This window comes from Papio anubis, chromosome 11 (genome assembly GCF_008728515.1).
Source record: "Papio anubis isolate 15944 chromosome 11, Panubis1.0, whole genome shotgun sequence".
Lineage (NCBI taxonomy): Eukaryota > Metazoa > Chordata > Mammalia > Primates > Cercopithecidae > Papio > Papio anubis.
The window spans coordinates 106,598,403-106,622,569 of record NC_044986.1 but is presented as its reverse complement, the minus strand read 5'-3'; the positions used below and the strand labels follow the sequence as shown (position 1 = coordinate 106,622,569).

The window sequence follows — 24,167 nt, the reverse complement described above, 5'->3', positions numbered from 1 at the left end:
CTAGGTTGGTGCACTAGGATTTGCTTAATTTTTACATGAATTTTCACTCAACCAGTTTTATCACTTAGTTTTATATTGTTATATTCTGGTATTTCCATTTTTAATGCTTAGAACAAGGATATGAATTCATAAAAGCAATAATTATTCTTTCTGTATGGCATCCTTGTTGTTAGTAAATGTCTTCCCATTTATTGCTAAGTAATTAATCCACTATTCATGGGCATTTGGGTCTCAGTGCTATTGCCCAAGGCTTTAAGGGACATATACAGCTCTTTCATAATATTAAACCTTAATGAGCATGGCTATCATAATTTTATATACATAATAAATTGAAAGCCTAAACCAAATCAAAATTTTATTTTTCATTCTCCCCCTGGTGTTTCAGCAGTTAAAATGTCCAGATAACAAATTATAGAGGGAGTGTTGTTACAGCCATTTTAAAAAGAAATAAGACAATTGCCTAGCAGGGGCTTAAACCATGTCTTGCAGATGGCCTCTTGTTAATTTCGCTCTCTAGTTCCCAGTAGTGGATGGTGGCACAGACATCAAATTCAGACAAATCTGGGTTCAATCTCTTAAATTTCCTGCAATGTGTTTTTGGCCTCATCCCCTAAGTAGTCTGAGCCTCAATTTCCTTATTTGTAAAATGGTTAAATAATAGGTCTTTTCAGGGTTATTATTGCCATTATACAGACTGTGTGTAAGATTCTAGTATAGTTACATCTATTTTGGGGTTAATATTATTATAATTTATTTATAGAACATACATACATGAGAGCTAAAAGAGTCCCAATCATTTTGCGATTTACTGAGCATCTTCTGTGTAGGATGTATTGTACTAGGCATCTTTGATAGAGGAACACAGAGAATTAAGACATGGAATTTGCCTTGAACGCAATCCCAATGTGAAGCTTATGTATGCTGCATATCACTGTATACACATATGAATGCAGCCTAAATCTCAAATTGCATACACTAATTTCCTGAACTAGAAGCATCAAGAGCTGTAAATACTTGGCCTCTCTCACCTGACCAGAATCTCTGACCAGCATCAACAACCCCACTTTGTGGACAGAATAAAGAACAGTTTGACCCAGAGTCACTTTCCCCTACTGCCTTAGTTTCTCCTTGGGGTGGGCAGGGAGATTTTGGGAGATGAGGTGTTGGCAATTAGGAGGTGAGTGGATGATCTCCAAGAGTTTCACCGAGATTTCACAGCAAGCTCCATGTTTAATTAATTTCATCAAAAATTTTCCTTCTTTATGAGGCTCATGCATAGGTTTATCTGACTTCCTCTGTTTTCTTCTCTTAGACCTGAACCTAGGAAACCGCTTCAGAAAAGTCTTCTTCACCTGAAATTGTTCTGATCTGATTCTGAAATGTTTAACTCTGAAATTCTAATCCCTGAATACGATCTTCTGCCATTTTATTTCTCAAATGACTTTTCTATCTCATGGTAACCCCAAATCCCCCTTATTCTCCTAATCTCTGCCTGTTCTTTTCCTTCATAAACACCCCCATCATCACCACTACAGGAGCTACTGAGTGCTTCAGGTCCAGATGCTCTCCAAAATCCTTCACATATATTATCTATTTAATTATCACAACCTTATGATTTAGGTGCTGAAGTCCACACACCCCTATCCATAAACTCTTTCAAACATTTGAAATGTCAAAAATTTGAAAAAAAAATCAGGTAATAGAAAAGTTACATTATTTAAACTGCAAGCATACTGAAATGTTTAAAGTTTATGTATAAGTTAATCCCATTTTGAATTTTCAGAAATAAGATGAAATTAACCGTAGACTATTTTAGATTTGCATAAAATGTATTCTACAGGAATAACCATAAATTCAAAGTCTAAAAAGCTCTGAAGTTTTTTAAAAAAAATTATAACTCACTTGCCATCACATTTGACAAAAACTGACATAAGCCTATTTGTAGTCTGATTTTGTTCCATTGAACATAAATAGCCATATATTTTACTTTGGAAGTATTTCTGTGTCTTATTATGGATCTGCTATTACAAACTTACTGGGCTATTACATCTAATATATGGTATGTGTATTATAAGAACTTTCTAAAGTTTAAGCAATTCTGAATTTAAAAACGCACTTGACCACAAAGACTTGAATTAAGGGACTGTAAATATGTATTATTATTACCTTCATTTTACAACTGAGGAAAACAAAGCCAGAATAAATTGAGTGACTTGCCCAAAGTCACATACTAGTGTGATGTGACTGGGAGTCAAATAGAGTCACTTAGGCCAGGTGCAGTGGCTCATGCCTATAATCCCAGCACTTCAGGAGGCCGAGACAGGTGGATCGCCTGAGGTCAGGAGTTTAAGACCGGCCTGGCCAACATGGTGAAACCCCATCTCTACTAAAAATACAAAAATTAGGTGGTGGCACACACCTGTAATCCTGGCTACTCAGAAGGCTGAGGCCAGAGAATGACTTGAACCCGGGAGGTGGAGGTTGCAGTGAGCTGAGATCGTGCCATTGTACCCCAGCCTGGGCAGCAGAGTGAGATTCCATCACAAAACAAAACAAAACAAAACAAAACAAAACAAATAGAGTCACTTGGTACCCAGAGCCTGCGTCCAGTTGCTGCTAAGTCTGTGGATTTTTGGATACCTGCTGTAGTCCCCAGTTTTCTCAGCCCTACCCTAGATATTTAACCCCATATGTTCAATTATCTTCATCTGATTTCTAGTTCTTGATATTGCGCTTGTATCTATCAGTTCCATTAATGAATTTGTGATATCTAATGTCAACTAGATCTTCAGTGTGACCCTTCAGTTCTCCCACTTATTCCAAGGCTCTGCCTACTCTCAGGCCCCTCAGCTTCACCTCCACAAATTCCCTGCCGTCTTTAAGATTCTTGCCCTGACCCATCCCACAAATCCTTGTAATACAATTAAAGACACTTTCAGAATATGGCCTATGTACCTAGTCATGACTTCTTAAGGTCTTTAACTCACTATTGATGTTCTTACCATCTCAGACTATTCAAGGTTCCTAAAATATTTAAACACTTCCATACTTCAGTATCTTCAATCATGCGGTTTCTTTGCTTGGAATTTCCTCATTTTCTTTATGCTCTTGCTGGTATCGTGTTCACTTTCCAAAGCCCATTTCAAGTGCTACACACTTTATTACAACTTGCTAATTTCATACAGGTCCTTCATTTCATTGAGAGCCCACTAAAGTACTTTCCCTTTTTGTTATAATATAATAAAATTTGCTCACACACAAGTATAATCATTACATGTTTTCATTGCCTTTTATCTGTGAGCTCCTTAAATCATGTATTCTTATTTTCCCATGTGACACCCAGCTCTATTGACACATAGAAGACACTTAATATTAATTAGATTTGAATGAAAATGATGACCTTAATGTGGATTGTATCTGTGTAGGTTTCATTATGTGTCTTCACCTATGCTAAGGAGTATTAAAATGTATTGAGCAAGTTAAATATGCCTCGTTCAAGTTTGTGTAAAACAAGCATAAATTTAAGTTGTGTTTCTATAATTGTAACATTTTATCAGCAAATAGAAGGGTGCCTAATATATACTTGATGCTCCACATATGGGTTGAGTAAGTAAGAAAAAAATAAAGTTATCGTGTTGAGATTCTAATCGTTAGTTAATAAACCATTTTTTAATTTTTATTTTTATTTCAAGTTCTGGTGTACATGTGCAGGATGTGAAGGTTTGTTACATAGGTAAACGTGTTCCATGGTAGTTTGCTGTACCTATCAACCCATCACCTACGTATTAAGCCCAGCATATGTTAGCTATTTTTCCTAACTCTCTCCCTCCCCTGACCCCATGAACAATAAACCAATTTTTATCCTACTTAATTCCCATCCTGCATAAATTAATGGCTAGACTTCTCTCTTTTGTTATAGACTTAATTCTTCCTTTAATACTTTGTTGTTTTAGCATAAGGTCCATTTTTTAGGTTTGTACTTCTTTTTGTTCAGTATGTCTTTCTAATTCATTAATATATTTTCAGAGTAAAAGTTTGGATATTTTGACTTGTCTATTGTTAAGAAAATACACAATAGCATTTTTGTTTTGGAGAATCCAGCGATTTATTCAAGCCAGGAAATTCTCCCATTCCCTTATACATATACAGTAGATACTTTTCTGAGTAGTAACGTATTTCTATATTTTATTTTTATGTACTGTTAGATAGTATTGGTTTTCAGAAATTTTCACATTGAACATTTTACTTTTAGCACTCCTCAAACAATTTTTATCCATTTATACCCAATGTATGCAGATGTTCCTCTGGGAAGAGAAATCGGTACAAGAATCTTGGCTTGAAATTTGTTGTTCCTTTATACACAGTTGCCGTTTCACCTGCATACATTTGTTTTATTTTCTCTCTCGTCATTCCCCACCCCTCAAAGAAGACAAGTGAGCTGAGTTATGTCCAATAATTTTGCCATAAAATACTGTTCTTCTGTTTGCATTGAATGGTTATCAACCTTCATGAACGACAGTGTGCCACAGGACAGATACAATCATTCATAACTGACACCTTGCTTTTGACCTTGCTGCCTTTACTTATTACTCTTCCTGTCAGGTGCTTCCTAAGGACTTTTCATTCTTATTTTTTTCCCATTGTTCTTGTATGTTCCACCATATGAATTTTTTTTCTCCTTCAGGAACCAAATGTAATGTGAAAGACAGTGAAAATCAGCCATCAGCCACTAAGTGGGAAATCATCTTGAGTGTCATGGATTGGGGTTTTAATTAGGTTAGTGAGCCTTTTCTATACAGAGAGTAAGGACCTGGCGTGAGTCATTCTGAATATAACTTTGTCAGAACAATGAGCAACATTGGCTATTGTCTGCTATAGACAAGGCTTACTCTTTTTTGTGTTACCTAAGATTGAGAACAATGATAGTATGCCTCAGGAAAATCACCTATATAAATGCAACAATTCACTGTTTAGGGAAAACACCCTTTAGTGAATTTTGAAATGTTTATTTTACATGTGTGCAATTTAGGCATGCAATTTAAACGAATTAAGATTAATTTTTACCTATATCAGACAAAGAATCTGAAATCTAATAGTTGGATAGGGAAGTTTTGAGTCAACTTTTAGCCAGTGGTTACAGTTCCATGAAATGCCTTAATTCATTCAGTCGAAATTAATTGATTAAGTAAATACTTATTTGGTGCCTTCACAATGCTCTGTTTTAGGTATGGGAGATCCAGAAATGAATGAAGTGGAGAAAGTGCTTGTCCTCATGAATCTTAAATTGTGAAGGGGAAGACAGACAATTAACAAATGTGATTTTGAAAAGAGAAGTGAAAGGTGCTATAAAAAAGCAGGTTGATTCAATATGAATAAGAATGGAGCCCATTTTGAAAGTTCTGAAAAGGCTTCTCCAAAGTGACATTTGAAGAGAAAAAGCCAATCACTAAATATTGCTTTTCTGCAATTCTGATAATTGCATTCCTGATATGTTTTCTCTTTCTCCCCTAAACTTGCAATATCCAAAGACTCTTGTGAACATTTCAAAAAGAAAACTGAATAATTTTGGATGCTTTATAATAAGCACGTTTTAAAATTACATTCTTTACATTACATACACACTCAGTATCTGTTATGTAATGCACTTGTAGTACCTCTGCACACATATATGTATATATAGATACAGTTATTCCACTTGCAGTTATTTATTGAACACTTATTATGTGCAAGGCACTGTGTTAGGTACTCCTTATCAGATTTTACCTATCGTTATATTATTTTTATCTAATGAAAGAGACAGATATTTATCAGGTTTTCATACCATGGAAAACTGTATATAAGTGTAGTAAGTGCTAAGAAGGAGAAGCATATCCTGCTCTCAGAGTGTATGGCAGGGAGGCATGCCTTTGTTGAGGGGGTCAATGAAGGCTCCCATAAGGACGTGATTCTGCTGAAATGTGTAGAAATTAAGGAGGTTGAAATGGGGAAAGACAAAGAGTATTTCCTATAAATGTCCTGAGATGGGAGGGATCTTGGGTCATTGGAAGACTCTTTGAAAGGGAGTGTGTGACTGGAGCAGGAGTGAGGAGAAGCATGATAGAAAATGAGGTTCGGCAGAGGGCCTCCGAGCCCTTTAAACACGACAGCCTCTTAGTGTCATATTATGGTATCAATTTCATGGGATCACTTGATAAGTCCAATTTTGGTCAACAGTCATGTCAGATGGCTTAGTAGACATGCTATAGGACTTTGTGAAAAATTTTTAACTCCATTAACTATTTTGAAGATCTAGAGGCAGCTGTCAGATGTTGCTTTATTAACTTCCAATCATGAGCATGGCAGAAAATGACCATTTGAACATGGAGGAAAAAAAAAATGAACATCTGTGTGGAGAATGGAAAGGCTCAGTGAGAGTCATGCATGGGAACTGTGACCATTCTGTAGACAGACAGGGGGCAAATAATGGTCAGGGTGAGAATGTGGTTTCTATTTCCATGGGAAGACCCTTGAAGGACCAAACACACACACACACACACACACACACACACACACACACACACACACAGGGATATTTATATCATATTTATGTGTTTGTGTGAATGAAAGAGACACTAAACTTTCTATCATATATAATATAAATGAGTTTCTGATTCTGTAATTGGAAACCCTGGGAAACAGAGAAAGACTGGTGTGGTAAAAAGGAAAATGATTACTAAATATGGTTTCTACCTCTTCAGCTCCTCTACTTTGATCTCTATAATTTGCATTAAAATGCCTCCTTCGCCTTTGAGTCGCATATTGGCCCAAATCTTTAAAGAAAAGTGTCAGTAAATAAGTATTTCAGATTTAAAGAACACTACTCCAGTAAAGAATGAGAGGATATTCTGTCTGTTTAAAACGATTTTATAAAATGTATGTCTAAAATCACACGTCTACCCAATGTGTATATTGATCTAACCTTCATAATTATTTTCTCAGGGAAGAAAATTTCCTGTAAATGCAAGAGCCACTGATACAGGTATTTCTCCAACCATAAGAGCTGTTTGCAAGATATTTCTGTAGACGAGATTTTATGTAAATTTAAAATAGTCTACAGTGATTTCATTTTATTTTTAAAAATTCAAAATACAATTAACATATATATAAACTTTAAACATTACAAAATGCAGTTTAAATATAACTTTTTTATTACTCAATGTTTTTCAAATTTTTAATATTTTAAATGGTTTAAATAATTATATTTATTGATCTACTAGATTCAGATATTATTCTACATTCAAGCCACTCCTTTCCATTTCTTTAGAGATATTTAAAAATATTTTATTGTAACTATGGAGGATTTTAATATCAAAAACCATCTATGTAGCTTGAAATATTTTTATGTTCTAGTCTTTTTCTGAGGCAAAAGATAAAACTAGACCTTCATGGCAGTGATTAGGGCCACACATGTATAAAATGATTTTTCTTTTGTTGTTGATTAGATTCAAAATGATTCCTGAGTCTTTTTCAATGGTCCTGAATCTTTTTATTTATTATTTGCATGGTCCACCGTAAACATAACTTAAGGTTTGATTGATAAAATAAGAAAAGAATTAACAACAAAAGAATTATTGGACATACCAGACACAAAAAGAAAGTTTTATTTAATTAAAACATTGAAAGCTATGCTCTATTATATTAAAAATGAATAAAGGTCAGACAGTTCTTATAGTTATTAATTTTTCTGACTTTGTCGCATTCAATTGGATAAATTCTCATTACATGTGGGAATTATACAAAAATATACATAATTAATTTATAATATATATTTTATTTTATAATAATATCCTATATTATATATAGAGCAGCTTTTTAAAATTTATTTAATTAACTGCCTTATTTTAGAAAAGTTTTAGATTTAAGTAATTCTTGCAAAGATAGTACTTCACATTCATTTTCCCCTGGTATTAACATCTTACATTAGAATGGTACATTTGTCACAATTAATGAACCAATAATGTCCGCTATTAGTAACTGAGTCCATACCTTATGCAGATTACCTTGGTTTTTGACTAATGTCATTTTCTGTTGTAGTACTCAGGTCTTCCTAGCCTCCTCTTGGTTATGACAGTTTCCCATTTTTTTTCTTGTTTTTGGTGATCATGACAGTTTTAAGGCATACTGATCAGGTATTTTTTAGAATGTCCATTAACTGGTATTTAATCTGATGCTTTTTAAAAAATGAATGGATTGGGGTAATATGTTGGAGAATAAGACCACAGAGGTCCCATCGTTATCACATTGTGTCAAGAGTCCGTAGTATCAAAATGCAAGGTCATGGTTGATAGTAACTTTGATCACCAGACTTGATAAAGTTGTCAAGTTCCTTCCCATATCCCTGGAAAGTTGCTGTCCCTTACGCCCTTTTTGTGCGTTTCAGAAGAAATCCACTGTGCGCAGCCCACGGTGATGGAGTGAGAAATCATGGTCCACCTCCGTAAGGGTGGAGGATCTATGTAAATCATTTAGAATTCTTTAGCATGGGATGTTTATCTATTCTCCCATTTATTTCTTTATTCAACCGTTTTTTTAATATTAGTGTGGGCTCATTGATACTTATCTTGTAATGTGGGTTATAATTCAATAGCACTCTTTTTGTTTTGTTGCTCAAGTTGTTCCAGTTTGGGCACTGGGAACTCTCAGCACCTGTGTCACCTGTTGTATCCCCATTATTGTGGGAATTTATTTATTTAAGCACTTTCTGACTTTTCAGCCCTACAAGATGTCCTAGGCTCTTGTAGATTGCAAGACCAAGTCCTAGAATCAGTCTTTTCTCTAAGGATCACTGGTTCTTTTATTGGAGAATAATATTAGAAATGACAACTGAGCACTGTGTTGCTTGGAGAGCCTCTCAGCTGACAGAGCTAAGAGACCTGAGTCTATGTACAGATCCGTGAATATACACATATCTATAAATATTTGTATATGCAATCATCTTTATCTAAATCTAAATACAAGTTTGTATTATTTCCAACTACAGTCTGTTACCACATGGATCATTCCAGTCTTCTCCATTAGCTTAAATGTAATCTTTCACTCCAACAGCGAGAAACCTGGTTTCTATATAACATTCCATTAAAATGGTTCCATCCCCTAACCATTTAATTAATCATTTAATTTTTGTAGACGTGGATAGTGCTTTCAGAATTGTAGACCTATACCCCTGTAGGAAACAGCTTTAGTAACCAGAGTACAGTGCTTACATGCAGTTCCTTTTCACTTTGGTTTTAAGGACTCCAACTCATTTTCACATTTTCTTAGGTCAATAACTTATTTCCACTCATCCCTCTATGAGGTTGTTTCATACATTTGTAATACATTTGCATTGATTGGTCAGATTCTGCATTTCTTCCTGGCATACTTCAGACTCTTAAATGATCTTTCTAAATGGCTTACTTTTAATGGCATAACATGCTGTTAAGTTGTATGAATGAGTTTTGAAAAATGCTTAGTATCTTGAGCTTACCATTACAGTATTATACAGAAAAGTGTCACTGCTCTAAAGAAATCCCCTGTTCCTCACCTATTCAATTATCTTCCTATACTCCTGGACCACTGACAGTCACTGATAGCTTTATCATCTCTATACTTTCGGGTTTTCTAGAATATTATGACAATTGCATTTAGAGGAGTATTTGAGGGGGAATATAATGACTCTTCAAACACTGAAAGTGCAACGAATATTAACAAAACAAATGTGACCTTTTTTTGTAGACAGGATTCTGTAGCAGAAGAAAATGACAAACACCTCAAAAGGACAAGGCCACAATATGGAACTTAAATCTTTGTAGTTAACAGATAAATGATATGATGACTTGGGTATTGGTCCTAAGATCACTTGTTTTGTTTCTTTGTTCTTTGTTTTATTTTGTTTCTTCTTTTTATTTATTTACATTTTCTTTGTTTTTGTTTGTTTGTTCCACTGCTTTGTATATTTAATGTTTCAGTTGAGAGGGCCCTGATACCAATATGATTTTCTTTCCTTGTAAGTAAATTACTTCCAATTTCTGGAAGCTCGTGACATTTTCTCTTAAATTTGGAGTTTAGAAATGTCACCAGGATGTGTTTCAATCTTAACATTTTGAACTGTTCTTCAGCCCAGAAATTATCTTTTATTTTATTTTTTTTTTTGTTATTGTTTCTCCTCAATCTATTTCTCTCTTTCTGGAACTCACATTTGGATCTAGATTTCCTGAATCCATTCACATTGCTTGTCTTTTCACTCACAATATTCACTTTTTTGCATTTTGCTTATTAATAGTATTAATAATAAATATTGTTTGAATATAATATCAACAACTAATGTTATATGCTAATGCTAGCTACTGATAAGTGCTGAGCTTAATTTTAGACCTGGCAGTCTACCTTCAGAGCCTAGAGGCCCGTCATTACAGTGATACACGCTGTATTTTGAGATTACTTCAGTTATTTCAGATCACATATTTGGCTTCTAGAAATTTCAATTCTATTATTGATTTAAGCTTTTTTTCCTGAAATAATTTTGTCTTAATAGACCAAATTCTTTACATCCTCAAATTGCCCCATTCCAAGTCCTTCCTTACAATTTCTGGTAGTTTCTTTTTTGAAAACATGTCTTTCTCTGCTATTAAATATGCCTTGATAGAAGTCCCTGATGTGACTTTTAGATTTTTTTTTATTTTAAATTGTGGTAAAATATATAGAACATGAAATTTACTGTCTTATCCATCATTTAAGTGGTACATTTTAGTAGCTTGCAGTGCACTCACATTGTTGTGCAACCCTCACCACCATCTATTCAAGAGCTCCTTTCATCTTGCAAAACTGAAATTCTGTACCCGTTACACTGTTAACTTTTCTTTCTTCCCTCCCCCAACCCTTGGAAACCACCATTTCACTTTCTGTCTCTATGTTTCTTTTTTTACTCTGGGTGTCTTATATAAGTGGAATCATGGAGTATTTGTCCTTTTGTCATTACTGTGCACTGCATAATAGAAATATAAATATGGCCGGGCGCGGTGGCTCAAGCCTGTAATCCCAGCACTTTGGGAGGCTGAGACGGGCGGATCACAAGGTCAGGAGATCGAGACCATCCTGGCTAACACGGTGAAACCCCGTCTCTACTAAAAAATACAAAAAACTAGCCGGGCGAGGTGGCGGGCGCCTGTGGTCCCAGCTACTCCGGAGGCTGAGGCAGGAGAATGGCGTAAACCCGGGAGGCGGAGCTTGCAGTGAGCTGAGATCCGGCCACTGCACTCCAGCCTGGGCGACAGAGCCAGACTCAGTCTCAAAAAAAAAAAAAAAAAAAAAAAAAAAAGAAATATAAATATGTCCTCAAATATAAAAATGTCCTCAAAGTACACACATGTTGTAGCATGTGTCAGAATTGGTTTTCTTTTTAAGGCTGAATAATATTCCATTTTATGTACATACCACGTTACATAATGGATTATATACACCATAATCGATTCATTCATGGATGCACAAGTAGATTGCTTCCACATTTTGCTATTGCAAATAATGTTGTTATTAACATGGGTTTACAAATATATCTCTTCAAGTCTCTGCTTTCAATTACTTGCCCAGAAGCATAATTGATGGATCACATAGTAATTCCATTTTTAGTTTTCTATAGAACCTCCATACTGTTTTCTACAGTGACTGTACTATTTTATATTCTTAGCAACGTGCACAAGGGTTCCAATTTTTTCGCCTCTTTACCGACACGTGTTATTTTCTTTTATAGTAGCCATTTCAGTGAGTGTGAAATAGACTTGATGTGCTTTTGGTGGTTTACTTTAGTGTTCATACAAGCTATTGGGTTCTCTTGAGTGGTAAGTGACTTTTTTTCTTGTGCCCAGCAGACCCCACAGCTCAGACAGACAAGCCTTCTTTGTTGATTGCAGCATGAATAATGTTCAGTAAAAACACTTTCCACAGGACCTATCCCAGGCTCTTCTGAACTCAATGCCTGTAGCATGGTTACCGTTCATCCAAGATTCACGGGCAACCGATGCTTTTTCTTGAATCCACTGGCTGTTTACTGTCATGGTTATGTGTCTCCATCAAGGAACTAGGAGCATGATGAGGTCATGGATATGTTTACAAAATGCTAATTTCCTCAAAATTCTCACAGATTATACTTGAAAACTACCCATCTGTTGAATTTAAGTTTGTAATTGTTTTTAAAAATTAGAATTTTAATTAATTAAAATTTAATTTAAAAGTTACATAAAACAGCCACTATTATGTTCACTGTTAAATATTGTTCTGAAAGATTAAGGCAATGTACAAATAAAGTTAAAAGAGAGAAGAAGCTGGACATGGTGGCTCATTCCTGCAATCCCAGCACTTTGGGAGGCCAAAGCAGGAGGAGGGCTTGAGCTGAGGAGTTTAAGACCAGGCTGGGCAACATAGTAAGACCCGGTCTCCTCAAAAAATAAATTTAAAAAATATTCGCCGATTGTGGTGGTGCATCCCTACAGTCCTGAGGGTGGGAGACAGAGGCTGGAGGATCACTTGTGCCTGCAAGGTCAGAGCCTGTAGTGAGCCAGAGTCACACCACTGCACTCCAGGCTGGGAAACAAAACAAGACCCTGTCTCAAAAAAAAGGAGGGAGGGGATAGATATTAGCAAGGAATAAATAAAAGTCATGCACAAGACAGTATAATTAAAAGTCAAAGTATTTAGAGTGCAGTACATTAGCTATATAACTATACTAATTAGCTAAATATATAAAATAGTTTTCTTCCTTTATTTTAATGTATTTAGTGTGTATATATAGATGGTAAGTAATAAATATATAATATGTGTACTGTTGTTTTGAATGTTTCGTATTTTTCATTTTGTATTTTATGTATTTTCTTTTACCATTTTTCCCCCTTCCCCACTCCATTTCCCTTTTACTCCATAGGCAACCTTTCTAATGTATATTCTTTGGTTGTATACATTTTATAATATGTGTGCTATTACTTCGAGTGTGTCAAAATTTACATTTTGTTTATTACATTTTCCCTTTCATTCTATGTCTTAAAGATCCATCTTGGCTTTGATGTATACATCCAGTCAATTGCTTCTCACTGATGCAAAGCAATTCCTGGGGCGTACTCATCACACTTTAGGTGTCCATCCTACCACTGCCTGATTGCCAACAAGTCTGAGCATCTCCTTTTATGCTTGTTGAGCTGTTGTTTCCTGTAAATTGTTTAAAAAGATCTCTTTCACATTTTTCTGTTTTTCTGTCATTTTTGCATTGACTTTGGGGAGAGTTTTTTTTAATACTCGTTTTTAGTCCGTAGTCTATTTATATTTCTATTTTTATTATGGTAAGGCTTATTGCTATTCTGTATCATATTTTTTCAAATTTTACATTTTATTTTTGTTCTTATGAAGGTTTTTATCTAATGCTTAAAACCCATTCTTTTTTAAATTGTTATACTTTAAGTTCTAGGGTACCTGTGCACAACATGCAAGTTTGTTACATATATATACATGTGTCATGTTGGTGTGCTGCACCCGTTAACTCGTCATTTATATTAGATATTTCTCCTAATACTATCCCTCCCCTTCCCCCACTCCACAACAGGCCCCAGTGTGTGGTGTTCCCCACCCTGCATCCAAGTGTTCTCATTGTTCAGTTCCCACCTGTGAGTGAGAACATGCTGTGTTTGGTTTTCTGTCCCTGTGATGGTTTGTTCAGAATGATAGTTTCCAGCTGCATCCATGTCAATACAAAGGACATGAAATCATCCTTTTTATGGCTGCATAGTATTCCATAGTGTATATGTGCCACATTTTCTTAATCCAGTCTATCACTGATGGACATTTGGGTTGGTTCCAAGTCTTTGCCGTTGTGAATAGTGCCACAGTAAATATACATGTGCATGTGTCTTTGTAGCAGCATGATTTATAATCCTTTGGGTGTATACCCAGTAATGGGATGGCTGGGTCAAATGCTATTTCTAGTTCTAGATCCTTGAGGAATCACCATACTGTCTTCCACAGTGGTTGAACTAGTTTACAGTCCCACCAACAGTATAAAAGTGTTCCTTTTTCTCCACATCCTCTCCAACACCTGTTGTTTCCTGACTTTTTAATGATTGCCATTCTAGCTGGTGTGAGATGGTATCTCATTGTGATTTTGATTTGCATTTCTCTGATGGCTAGTGATGATGAGCATTTTTTCATGTGTCTGTTGGCTGCATAAATGTCATCTTTTGAGAAATATCTGTTCATATCCTTTGCCTACTTTTTGATGGGGTTGTTTGATTTTTTTCTTGTATGTTTGTTTAAGTTCTTTGTAGATTCTAGATATTAGCCCTTTGTCAGATGGGAAGATCATAAAAATTTTTTCCCATTCAGTAGGTTGCCTGTTTACTCTGATGGTAGTTTCTTTTGCTATGCAGAAGCTCTTTAGTTTAATTAGGTCCCATTTGTCAATTTTGGTTTTTGTTGCCATTGCTTTTGGTGTCTTAGTCATGAAGTTCTTGCCCATGCCTGTGTCCTGAATGGTATTGCCTAGGTTTTCTTCTAGGGTTTTTATGGTTTTAGTTCTAATATTTAAGTCTTTAATCCTCCTTGAATTAATTTCTGTATAAGGTGTAAGGAAGGGATCCAGTTTTGGCTTTCTACATATGGTTAGCCAGTTTTCCCAGCGCCATTTATTAAATAGGGAATCCTTTCCCCATTTCTTGTTTTTGTCAGGTTTGTCAAAGATCAGATGATTGTAGATGGGTGGTGTTATTTCTGAGGACTCTGTTCTGTTCCATTGGTCTGTATCTCTGTTTTGGAACCCGTACCATGCTGTTTTAGTTACTGTAGCCTTGTAGTATAGTTTATAGTCAGGTAGTGTGATGCCTCCAGCTTTGATCTTTTGGCTTAGGATTGTCTTGGCAATCGGGGCTATTTTTTTGTTCCATATGAACTTTAAAATACTTTTTTCCAATTCTGTGAAGAAAGTCATTGATAGCTTGATGGAAATGGCATTGAATCTATAAATTAACTTGCACAGTATGGCCATATTTACGATATTGATTCTTCCTATCCATGAGCATGGAATGTTCTTCCATTTGTTTGTGTCCTCTTTTATTTCACTGAGCAGTGGTTTGTAGTTCTCCTTGAAGAGGTTCTTCACATCCCTTACAAGTTGGATTCTTAGATATTTTAACTCTCTTAGAAGCAGTTGTGAATGGGAGTTCATTCATGATTTGGCTCTCTGTTTGTCTGTTATTGGTGTATAAGAATGCTTGTGATTTCTGCACATTGATTTGTATCCTGAGACTTTGCTGAAGTTGCTTTATCAGCTTAAGGAGATTTGGGGCTGAGATGATGGGGTTTTCTAAATATACAGTCATGTTCTCTGCAAAGAGGGACAATTTGACTTCCTCTCTTCCTAATTGAATACCATTTATTTCTTACTCCTGCCTGATTGCCCTGGCCAGAACTTCCAACACTGTGTTGAATCTGAGTAGTGAGAGAGGGCATCCCTGTGTTGTGCCAGTTTTCAAAGGGAATGCTTCTAGTTTTTGCCCATTCGGTATGATATTAGCTGTGGGTTTGTCATAAATAGCTCTTATTATTTTGAGATACATCCCATCAGTACCTAGTTTATTGAGAGTTTTTAGCATGTAGGGCTGTTGAATTTTTTTGAAGGCCTTTTGTGCATCTATTGGGATAATCATGTGGTTTTCTTCTTTGGTTCTGTTTATACGATGGATTACGTTTGTTGATTTGCGTATGTTGAACCAGCCTTGCATCCCAGGGATGAAGCCAACTTGATTGTGTTGGATAAGCTTTTTGATGTACTGCTGGATTTGGTTAGCCAGTATTTTATTGAGGATTTTTGCATTGATGTTCATCAGAGATATTGGTCTAAAATTCTCTTCTTCTTGTGTCTCCACCACGCTTTGGTATCAGGATGATGCTGGCCTCATAAAATGAGTTAGGGAGGATTCCCTCTTTTTCTGTTGATTGGAATAGTTTCAGATGGAATAGTACCAGCTCCTGTTTTTACCTCTAGTAGAATTCGGCTGTGAATCCTTCTGGTCCTGGACTTCTTTTGGTTGGTAGGCTATTAATTATTGCCTCAATTTCAGACCCTGTTATTGGTCTATTCAGGGATTCAACTTCTTCCTGGTTGAGTCTTGGGAGAGTGTATGTGTCCAGGAATTTATCCATTTCTTCTAGGTTTTCGAGTTTGTGTAGAGGTGTTCATAGTATCACCTGATGGTAGTTTGTATTTTGTGGAATCACTGGTGATATCCCTTTTGTCATTTTTTATTGTGTCTATTTGATTCTTCTCTCTTTTCTTCTTTATTAGTCTTGCTAGCGGTCTATCAATTTTGTTGATCTTTTCAGAAAACCAGCGTCTGGATTCATTGATTTTTTTGGAGGGTTTTTTGTGTCTCTATCTCCTTCAGTTCTGCTCTGATCTTAGTTATTTCTTGCCTTCTGCCAGCTTTTGAATGTGTTTGCTCTTGCTTCTCTAGTTCTTTTAATTGTGATGTTAGGGTGTCAATTTTAGATCTTTTCTGCTTTCTGTTGCGGGCATTTAGTGCTATAAATTTCTCCCTACACACTGCTTTAAATGTGTCCCAGAGGTTCTGGTATGTTGTATCTTTGTTCTCATTGGTTTCAAAGAACATCTTTATTTCTGCCTTCATGTTGTGTACCCAGTAGTCATTTAGGAGCAGGTTTTTCAGTTTCCATGTAGTTTGACAGTTTTGAGTGAGTTTCTTAATCCTGAGTTCTAATTTGATTGCACTGTGGTTTGAGAGACAATTGTCATAATTTCTGTTCTTTTACATTTGCTGAGGAGTGCTTTACTTCCAACTATGTGGTCAATTTTGGAATAAGTGTGATGTGGTGCTGATAAGAGTATCTATTCTGTTGATTTGCAGTGGAGAGTTCTGTTGATGTCTATTAGGTCTGCTTGGTGCAGAGTTGAGTTCAGTTCTTGAATATCTTTGTTAACTTTCTGCCTTGTTGATCTGTCTAATGTTGAACAGTGGGATGTTAAAGTCTCCCATTATTACTTTGTGGTAGTCTAAGTTTCTTTGTAGGTCTCTAGGGACTTGTTTTATGAATCTGGGTGCTCCTGTATTGGGTGCATGTATATTTAGGATAGTTAGCTCTTCTTGTTTTATTGATCCCTTTACCATTATGTAATAGCCTTCTTTGTCTCTTTTGATCTTTGTTGGTTTAAAGTCTGTTTTATCAGAGACTAGGATTGCAACCACTGCTTTTTTTGTTTTCCATTTGCTTGGTAGATGTTCCTCCATCCCTTTATTTTGAGCCTGTGTGTGTCTCTGCATGTGAGATGGGTCTCCCGAATACAGCACACTGATGGGTCTTGACTCTTTATCCAACTTTTCAGTCTGTGTCTTTTAATTGGACCATTTAGCCCATTTACACTTAAGGTTAATATTGTTATGTGTGAATTTGATCCTGTCATTATGATGTTAGCTGGTTATTTTGCTCGTTAGTTGATGCAGTTTCTTCCTAGCCTCGATGGTCTTTACAATTTGGCATGTTTTTGCAGTGGCTGGTACTGGTTGTTCCTTTCCATGTTTAGTGCTTCCTTCAGGGTCTCTTGTAAGGCAGGTCTGGTGGTGACAAAATCTCTCAGTATTTGCTTGTCTGTAAAGGATTTTATTTCTCCTTCACTTATGCAGCTTAGTTTGGCTGGATTTGAAATTCTGGATTGAAAATTCTTTTCTTTAAGAATGTTGAATATTGGCCCCCACTCTCTTCTGGCTTGTAGAGTTTCTGCCGAGAGATCCACTGTTAGTCTGGTGGGCTTCCCTTTGTGGGTAACCCGAATTTTTTCTCTGACTGTCCTTAATATTTTTTTCCTTCATTTCAACTTTGGTGAATCTGACAATTACGTGTCTTGGAGTTGCTCTTCTTGAGGAGTATCTTTGTGGCATTCTCTGTATTTCTTGAATTTGAATGTTGGCCTGCCTTGCTAGATTGGTGAAATTCTCCTGGATAATATCCTGAAGTGTTTTCCAACTTGGTTCCATTCTCCCTGTCACTTTCAGATACACCAATCAAAGTAGATTTGGTCTTTTCACATAGTCCCATGTTTCTTGGAGGCTTTGTTCATTTCTTTTACTCTTTTTTCTCTAAACTTCTCTTCTCACTTCATTTTATTCATTTGATCTTCAATCACCGATACCCTTTCTTCCACTTGATCAAATCAGCTACTGAAGCTTTTGCATGCATCACGTAGCTCTCGTGCCATGGTTTTCTGTTCCATCAGGTTATTTAAGGTCTTCTCTAGGCTGTTTATTGTAGTTAGCCATTTGTCTCATCTTTTTTTCAAGGTTTTTAGCTTCTTTGAGATGCGTTTGAACATCCTCTTTTAGCTCGGAGAAGTTTGTTATTACCAATCATCTGAAGCCTACTTCTGTCAACTTGTCAAAGTCATTCTCCATCTAGCTTTGTTCCATTGCTGGCAAGGAGCTGCATTCCTTTGGAGGAGAAGAGGTGTTCTGATTTTTAGAAATTTCAGCTTTTCTGCTCTGGTTTCTCCCCATCTTTGTGCTTTTATCTACCTTTGGTCTTTGATGATGGTGATGTACAGATGGGGTTTTGGCGTGGATGTCCTTTCTGTTTGTTAGTTTTCCTTCTAACAGTCAGCACCTTCAGCTGCAGATCTGTTGGAGTTTCCTGGAAGTCCACTCCAGACCCTGTTTGCCTGGTTACCACCAGCAGAGGCTGCAGAACAGCAAATATTGCTGCCTGATCCTTCCTCTGGAAGCTTCATCTCAGAAGGGCACCCAGCTGTATGAGGTGTCAGTCAGCCCCTACTGGGAGGTGTCTCTCTGTTAGGCTACTCAGGGGTCGGGGACCCACTTGAGGAGGCAGTCTGTCTGTTCTCAGATCTCAAATTCTATGCTGGGAGAATCACTACTCTCTTCAAAGCTGTCAGACAGGGACGTTTAGGTCTGCAGAAGTTTCTCCTGCCTTTTGTTCAGCTATGCCCTGCCCCAAGAGGTGGAGTCTACAGAAGCAGGCAGGCCTCCTTGAGCTGCAGTGGGCCCCACCCAGTTCCAGCTTCCCAGCCATTTTGTTTACCTACTCAAGCTTCAGCAGTGGCAGGCGCCCCTCCCCCAGCCTCGCTGCTGCCTTATAGTTGATCTCAGACTGCTGTGGTAGCAGTGAGCGAGGCTCCATGGGCATAGGATCCTCCGAGCCAGGCACAGGATATAATCTCCTGGTGTGCCGTTTGCTGAGACTGTTGGAAATGCGTGGATTAGGGTGGGAGTGTCCCAATTTGGCTAGGAAAGGGAATTCCCCAAACCCTTGCACTTCCTGGGTGAGGCGATGCCCCACCCTGCTTTGGCTCACACTCTGTGGGCCGCACTCACTGTCCAACAAGCCCCAGTGAGATCAACCTGGTACCTCAGTTGGAAATGCAGGAAAAAATTCTTGTATTTATTTACCTTTATTAAATAGTGAAAACTCTAGAAACAGATTCAAAGTATGATAAAGATGTCAGTTGGAAAAAAAAGAGAGGTATTATTTAAATGGTTTAGAAAAAATGGCTAGTTATTTGGGAAAAATTTGTATATTCCCTTCAAACATATGAAATGGAACTTCCAAGTAGATCTGTCTATTAATATGTTTGTAAAATTTGAAATGGTTCGATCTTTTTAGTGTTTCTTATTGCCTTACTTTGCACAGCCCAAGAAAGAAAGACTGGTGTAAAGTATGAAGACAAACACACTATAAAATAAATATGCAATATCTGAGATAAATGTCCATGTGCATACGTGTGAGGAATCAATTCAAAATTTGGAAAAAGGTTAAATTAGAAGAAGAAAGTATTTCTTCAATATCTCTAACTATTTTTGTATTAATGTCTATTTTTTATTATTAATGTGGTTAATCACTTTTCATAGGCTTATTTCCTCTGGGTATTGAGATTAAAATCTATATAAATGCAAGAGAGAAGTCCTTTGGCAGAGGCAAAGTTAGGAGTTGGGAGTGAGAGATTTTTCACTTTCACAATTTAAAACGAATTTAAATCAGGATATTAAGTAAATAGGTGAAGTACCGACATACGTGGAATAAAATTTGGGAACTGACTACATAATCACTGTTTAAAAAGTTTGTCTGTTAGTAATACAGACACAGATTGAGAGAGAGAGAGAGAGAGAGAGAGAGAGAGCACGTGCAAGCGCGAGCGCTTTTATAGTAGTTTTTTTTTTTAATGACTCTTTTTCCTGTGTTAAATTATTACATCTCCAAGATAGGCTCCCTATCTTTTCACGTTTTTGTGCCTGGCATCTAACTTAGTACCTGGCACTGTGTGAGCATAGAAAGTTTGCTGAATAAAGGAATGAATGAATGAATGAATGGATAAGGAAATAAATCTCCATTGCACATTAGGATGAATATTTTTGTTAATTATAGGGATAACATTTTATGTTATGAAACAACAGCTAATGTATTAGAATGATGTCTTGTAATACATCATCATTAGGTTGATCCATGGTTGGTTTGCAAAATAATTTACCCTCATTTTTTTTCTAACACATAAAATGACAGTGAATACATTATTTGTCTCTTTGTTTTTACTAGAAGAGCAGTTGTAAGATTTAAGGAATGATTCACCTTTTTTGATTAGTGTGATCATATGCTCTTCTTTGATGGTATTTGTTGAAAATTCTTTGGGGATTTGGCATAGCTAATGAGTGGCTTTATAAACTGCATAGGCAGATAAAAAGGAAAAGTTAGTAAAGTGAATTAAGTCTGTAAATCAAGACAGGCTTTTATCAATATCCAACCTCTAATATTGCTAGAAGTCAGACAGACCACCCTTTCCTTTAATTTTTAATTTAACTAACCATCCCTTTGATTTCAAATCACTAAGACATCACTGAGAGTCAAAGACTAACCTTGAGAAGGATTTATCTTCTTTAGTCATCAAAAAGATATGAAATTCCATTAATTTGATGTGAATTTTCTACCCTTTTCAGTACAGAAGTTACATGAATCTGTAGGTGTCAGATTTGTAGTTGTTTTGTTAAGGATGTTAATGATCTATCTATAAACTGTTAGTTGTTTTGCAAAGTTAATTTTAGATTAACTGATGCATAGTTGTGCTTTCTGTAACCATGCAAAGGAAGAACCACTTGATCAAACATCTTCGTCTACCTCAGCAGAACAAGGCATCAGACATATTTATTAGCATTAGTTCCCTGAAAACATGAAGTTATGAATGTCTAGCTCCTTGGTATACCCTCTTCAGACATTCCTTTTCGTTTTTTCCTCTTTAGCTTTTATTTTTTAGATTATCTGTAAATTACACATTTCATACCTCTATGCTATAAATCTATTGGAACATTTTCCTTCACTTCTGTATGCCATTTCCCTAAATCTTCTCCTCTAGTCTACTGTTTTGATTACAAGCTTCAGAGACAAAGTTTTTCTTGTGAATCATCATGAAAATGCTGTGACCCAGGACCAAGGAATATTAATTGGGAACTAACCATAAACGGAATACTGTGTATATATGTATATTTTTTTCTTTGCCAAATATCCATCATTATGATTTGTTAAATCATCTAGTTCCCAGAAAGGGCTAGACCTAGAATACCAAAGAAGAGTGTATACAATCTAAGCCTTGCCCTGTGCTCAACTGGTTAATATGCTGTTTTAGTGAAGTTGTCATTTTTGTTTGGTCATTGGGCTTATATGTCATTTTATGTCATGTTACATTATACTGGGTCAGTTCACATATTAGAATATTGTATTACTAGTTAATCAACCTCAGATATTGATGTTTATGTAAGATTTTTAGAAAATAAATTTGTTCTTTTCAATTAAAAAAATTTATGTGAAAACAATTATAGTTGTTACTTATATAATAATTACATTATAACAGAATTTATGAAAATCAAAATAATATGTAATATAATTTTTGAAATCTTATTGCTGTTAAAATTATCACTTTTCCTCCACTCTCAATTCACTTCATAAATCCTTTATTACATCCATCAGGGATAAGTGATTTCTCCAACATATTTCTCCTTTTCTCTTTTCCTGTGTCAGTGAATTAAGCTTTCTGAAGAAGGTACAACTTGAATAATTAAACAATATGAATAGAAGTTTGGATAGCTAGTGACGTCTGAAACTGTAAACCCAGGGCCTCAGTAAACTGTTCAGATTTTATCAAATATCCATAATTTCATGTAAATGCAAGGAAAGGTAGATTTTACTGAGTAGGGCAATTTATTTTATTTTATTTTATTTTATTTTGTTTATTTTTTGAGACAGAGTCTCACTCTGTTGCCAGGCTGGAGTGCAGTGGTGCGATCTCAGCTCACTGCAACCTCTGCCTCCCAGGTTCAAGCGATTCTCCTGCTTCAACCTCCTAAGTAGCTGGGACTACTGGCGCACACCACCACACACTGCTAATGTTGTATTTTTAGTAGAGATGGGGTTTCACCATGTTGGCCAGGATGGTCTCAATTTCTTGACCTCATGATCCGAGTAGAGCAATTTATAATAATGGTGTCTCTAAAAGTTCCAGAATAAATGTATTGCTAATTCTGCTAGTTTTTCTTTTGGGAAGTACTTTAGTAGATTAATATGCCTCTGTTTGGATGAGATAAACTATGTCTTAGTTATTATCAGAGATATGTTAAAGTCAAATAAAATATAGATTAAAATATCTAAAAAAATTTTTTGAGGGAAGCAAGAATTGCAATTTGGGGCATATACACAGACAAGGTGGTCTTCAGTATATCTGAAGAACAAAGAGAAGATTGGAGGTTTTGTAAAGGAGTAATGTAAAAATAACTATTTGGTACTATGATTAGTACTTGATCAACAAAATAATCTGTATGTCCAACCTCCATGACACGAGTTTGCCGGTATAACAAACATGCACACGTACCCCTGAACCTAAAATAAAAGTTTTTTAGGAAAAAAAAAAAAAGAGAGAGAAATGTTCCATATTGTTGTGAAAGAAAGTTCATTGGCACTGGTAAAGTTATGCAGAGCTGGCAAGCTCTAACTGGTGCATGATGGGTAAAACTAGTTTTAGAGTCTCAGCAGATTCTTTCAGTATCTGTCAGATACAACTAATTTCAGGTTACAACTGTCAGTTTCAGGAGCCAGGTTTGCAGAGAATTTTATTTTTGGAGCAGTGTTACATGCCCTGAGTGCTTTCCACGACCCCTGACCTCTTGACTCTGTTTGACTTGGGTTTGACAAGAATGACTCAATTCGTAAGATCAGCTTTCACAGATTCAGTGCTTCTTTGTTATTTCAGTTTTTATTGGTCAGATGCTTCTGAGCTAAATAACTGGGTTTTGCCCCACACTGTGTCATCTTCTTTCATGTTTGATTATTTCCCTCATACAAACTTCTTTACTTTCAGACAGAGAAAGGACTATCAAAAGTATGGCAAGAAAGTAAGCAGAACCCTGGTAATCATTGGCAAAAGGCTGACATCCTGCTAGGAAAGTTAAGGAATTTTGAAGTCATATTTCAAGGTATCAGAACAAGAGATCTGGGAGGAGGAGCTGCAATTGATGATATTGAATTTAAAAACTGCACAACTGGTAAGTTTCCAGAAAGCACTTCCATTTTGAAGCACATTTATAATCTTAACCATTTTATCTTTGTTGCACATGTTTAAAATGCTTTACTGTTTTGTATTTTGTACACATACAAAAATCAATTGAAAGGTATAATTTTATAATTGTGAACTTAAAACTCTGTGTTAAGAGATAATACCTGTCTTAGTCTGTTTGGGCTGCTATTACAAAATGCCATAAGCTGGGTAGCATATAAACAACAGAATTTTTTTCCTTGTGGTTCTGGAGGCTGGGAAGGCCAAGATCAAGACAGGCAGATTTGGTATGTGGTGAAGCCTCATTTCTTGGTTAATAGATGGCACCTTCTTGCTGTGTCTTCACTTGGTGGAGTCCAAGTGGAGCCCTTATAAAATGAGCTCCCTTGGGCCTATGTTATAAAGGCACTAATCCCATTCATGAGGACTCTGCCCCCATGACATAGTCATCTTCCTGAAGACCCCATCTCTAGACACTGTCACCTTTGGGTTTAGGATTTCCACATATGAATGAAGGGAGGAGAATAAACAGTCAGACCATAGCAATATCTTCTTCATC

At 36.2% G+C, this 24,167-nt stretch overlaps 1 protein-coding gene across 1 annotated transcript in view; it reads left to right on the top strand.

Moving 5' to 3' along the window:
• The window catches only part of MALRD1 (MAM and LDL receptor class A domain containing 1), a 682,023-nt gene that overhangs the window by 385,063 nt on the left and 272,793 nt on the right, over window positions 1–24,167 (top strand). The window contains exon 29 of the mRNA XM_031652710.1: window positions 23,414–23,597. Coding sequence (XP_031508570.1) covers window positions 23,414–23,597 — 184 coding nt within the window. The remainder of the gene's footprint in view (window positions 1–23,413; window positions 23,598–24,167) is intronic.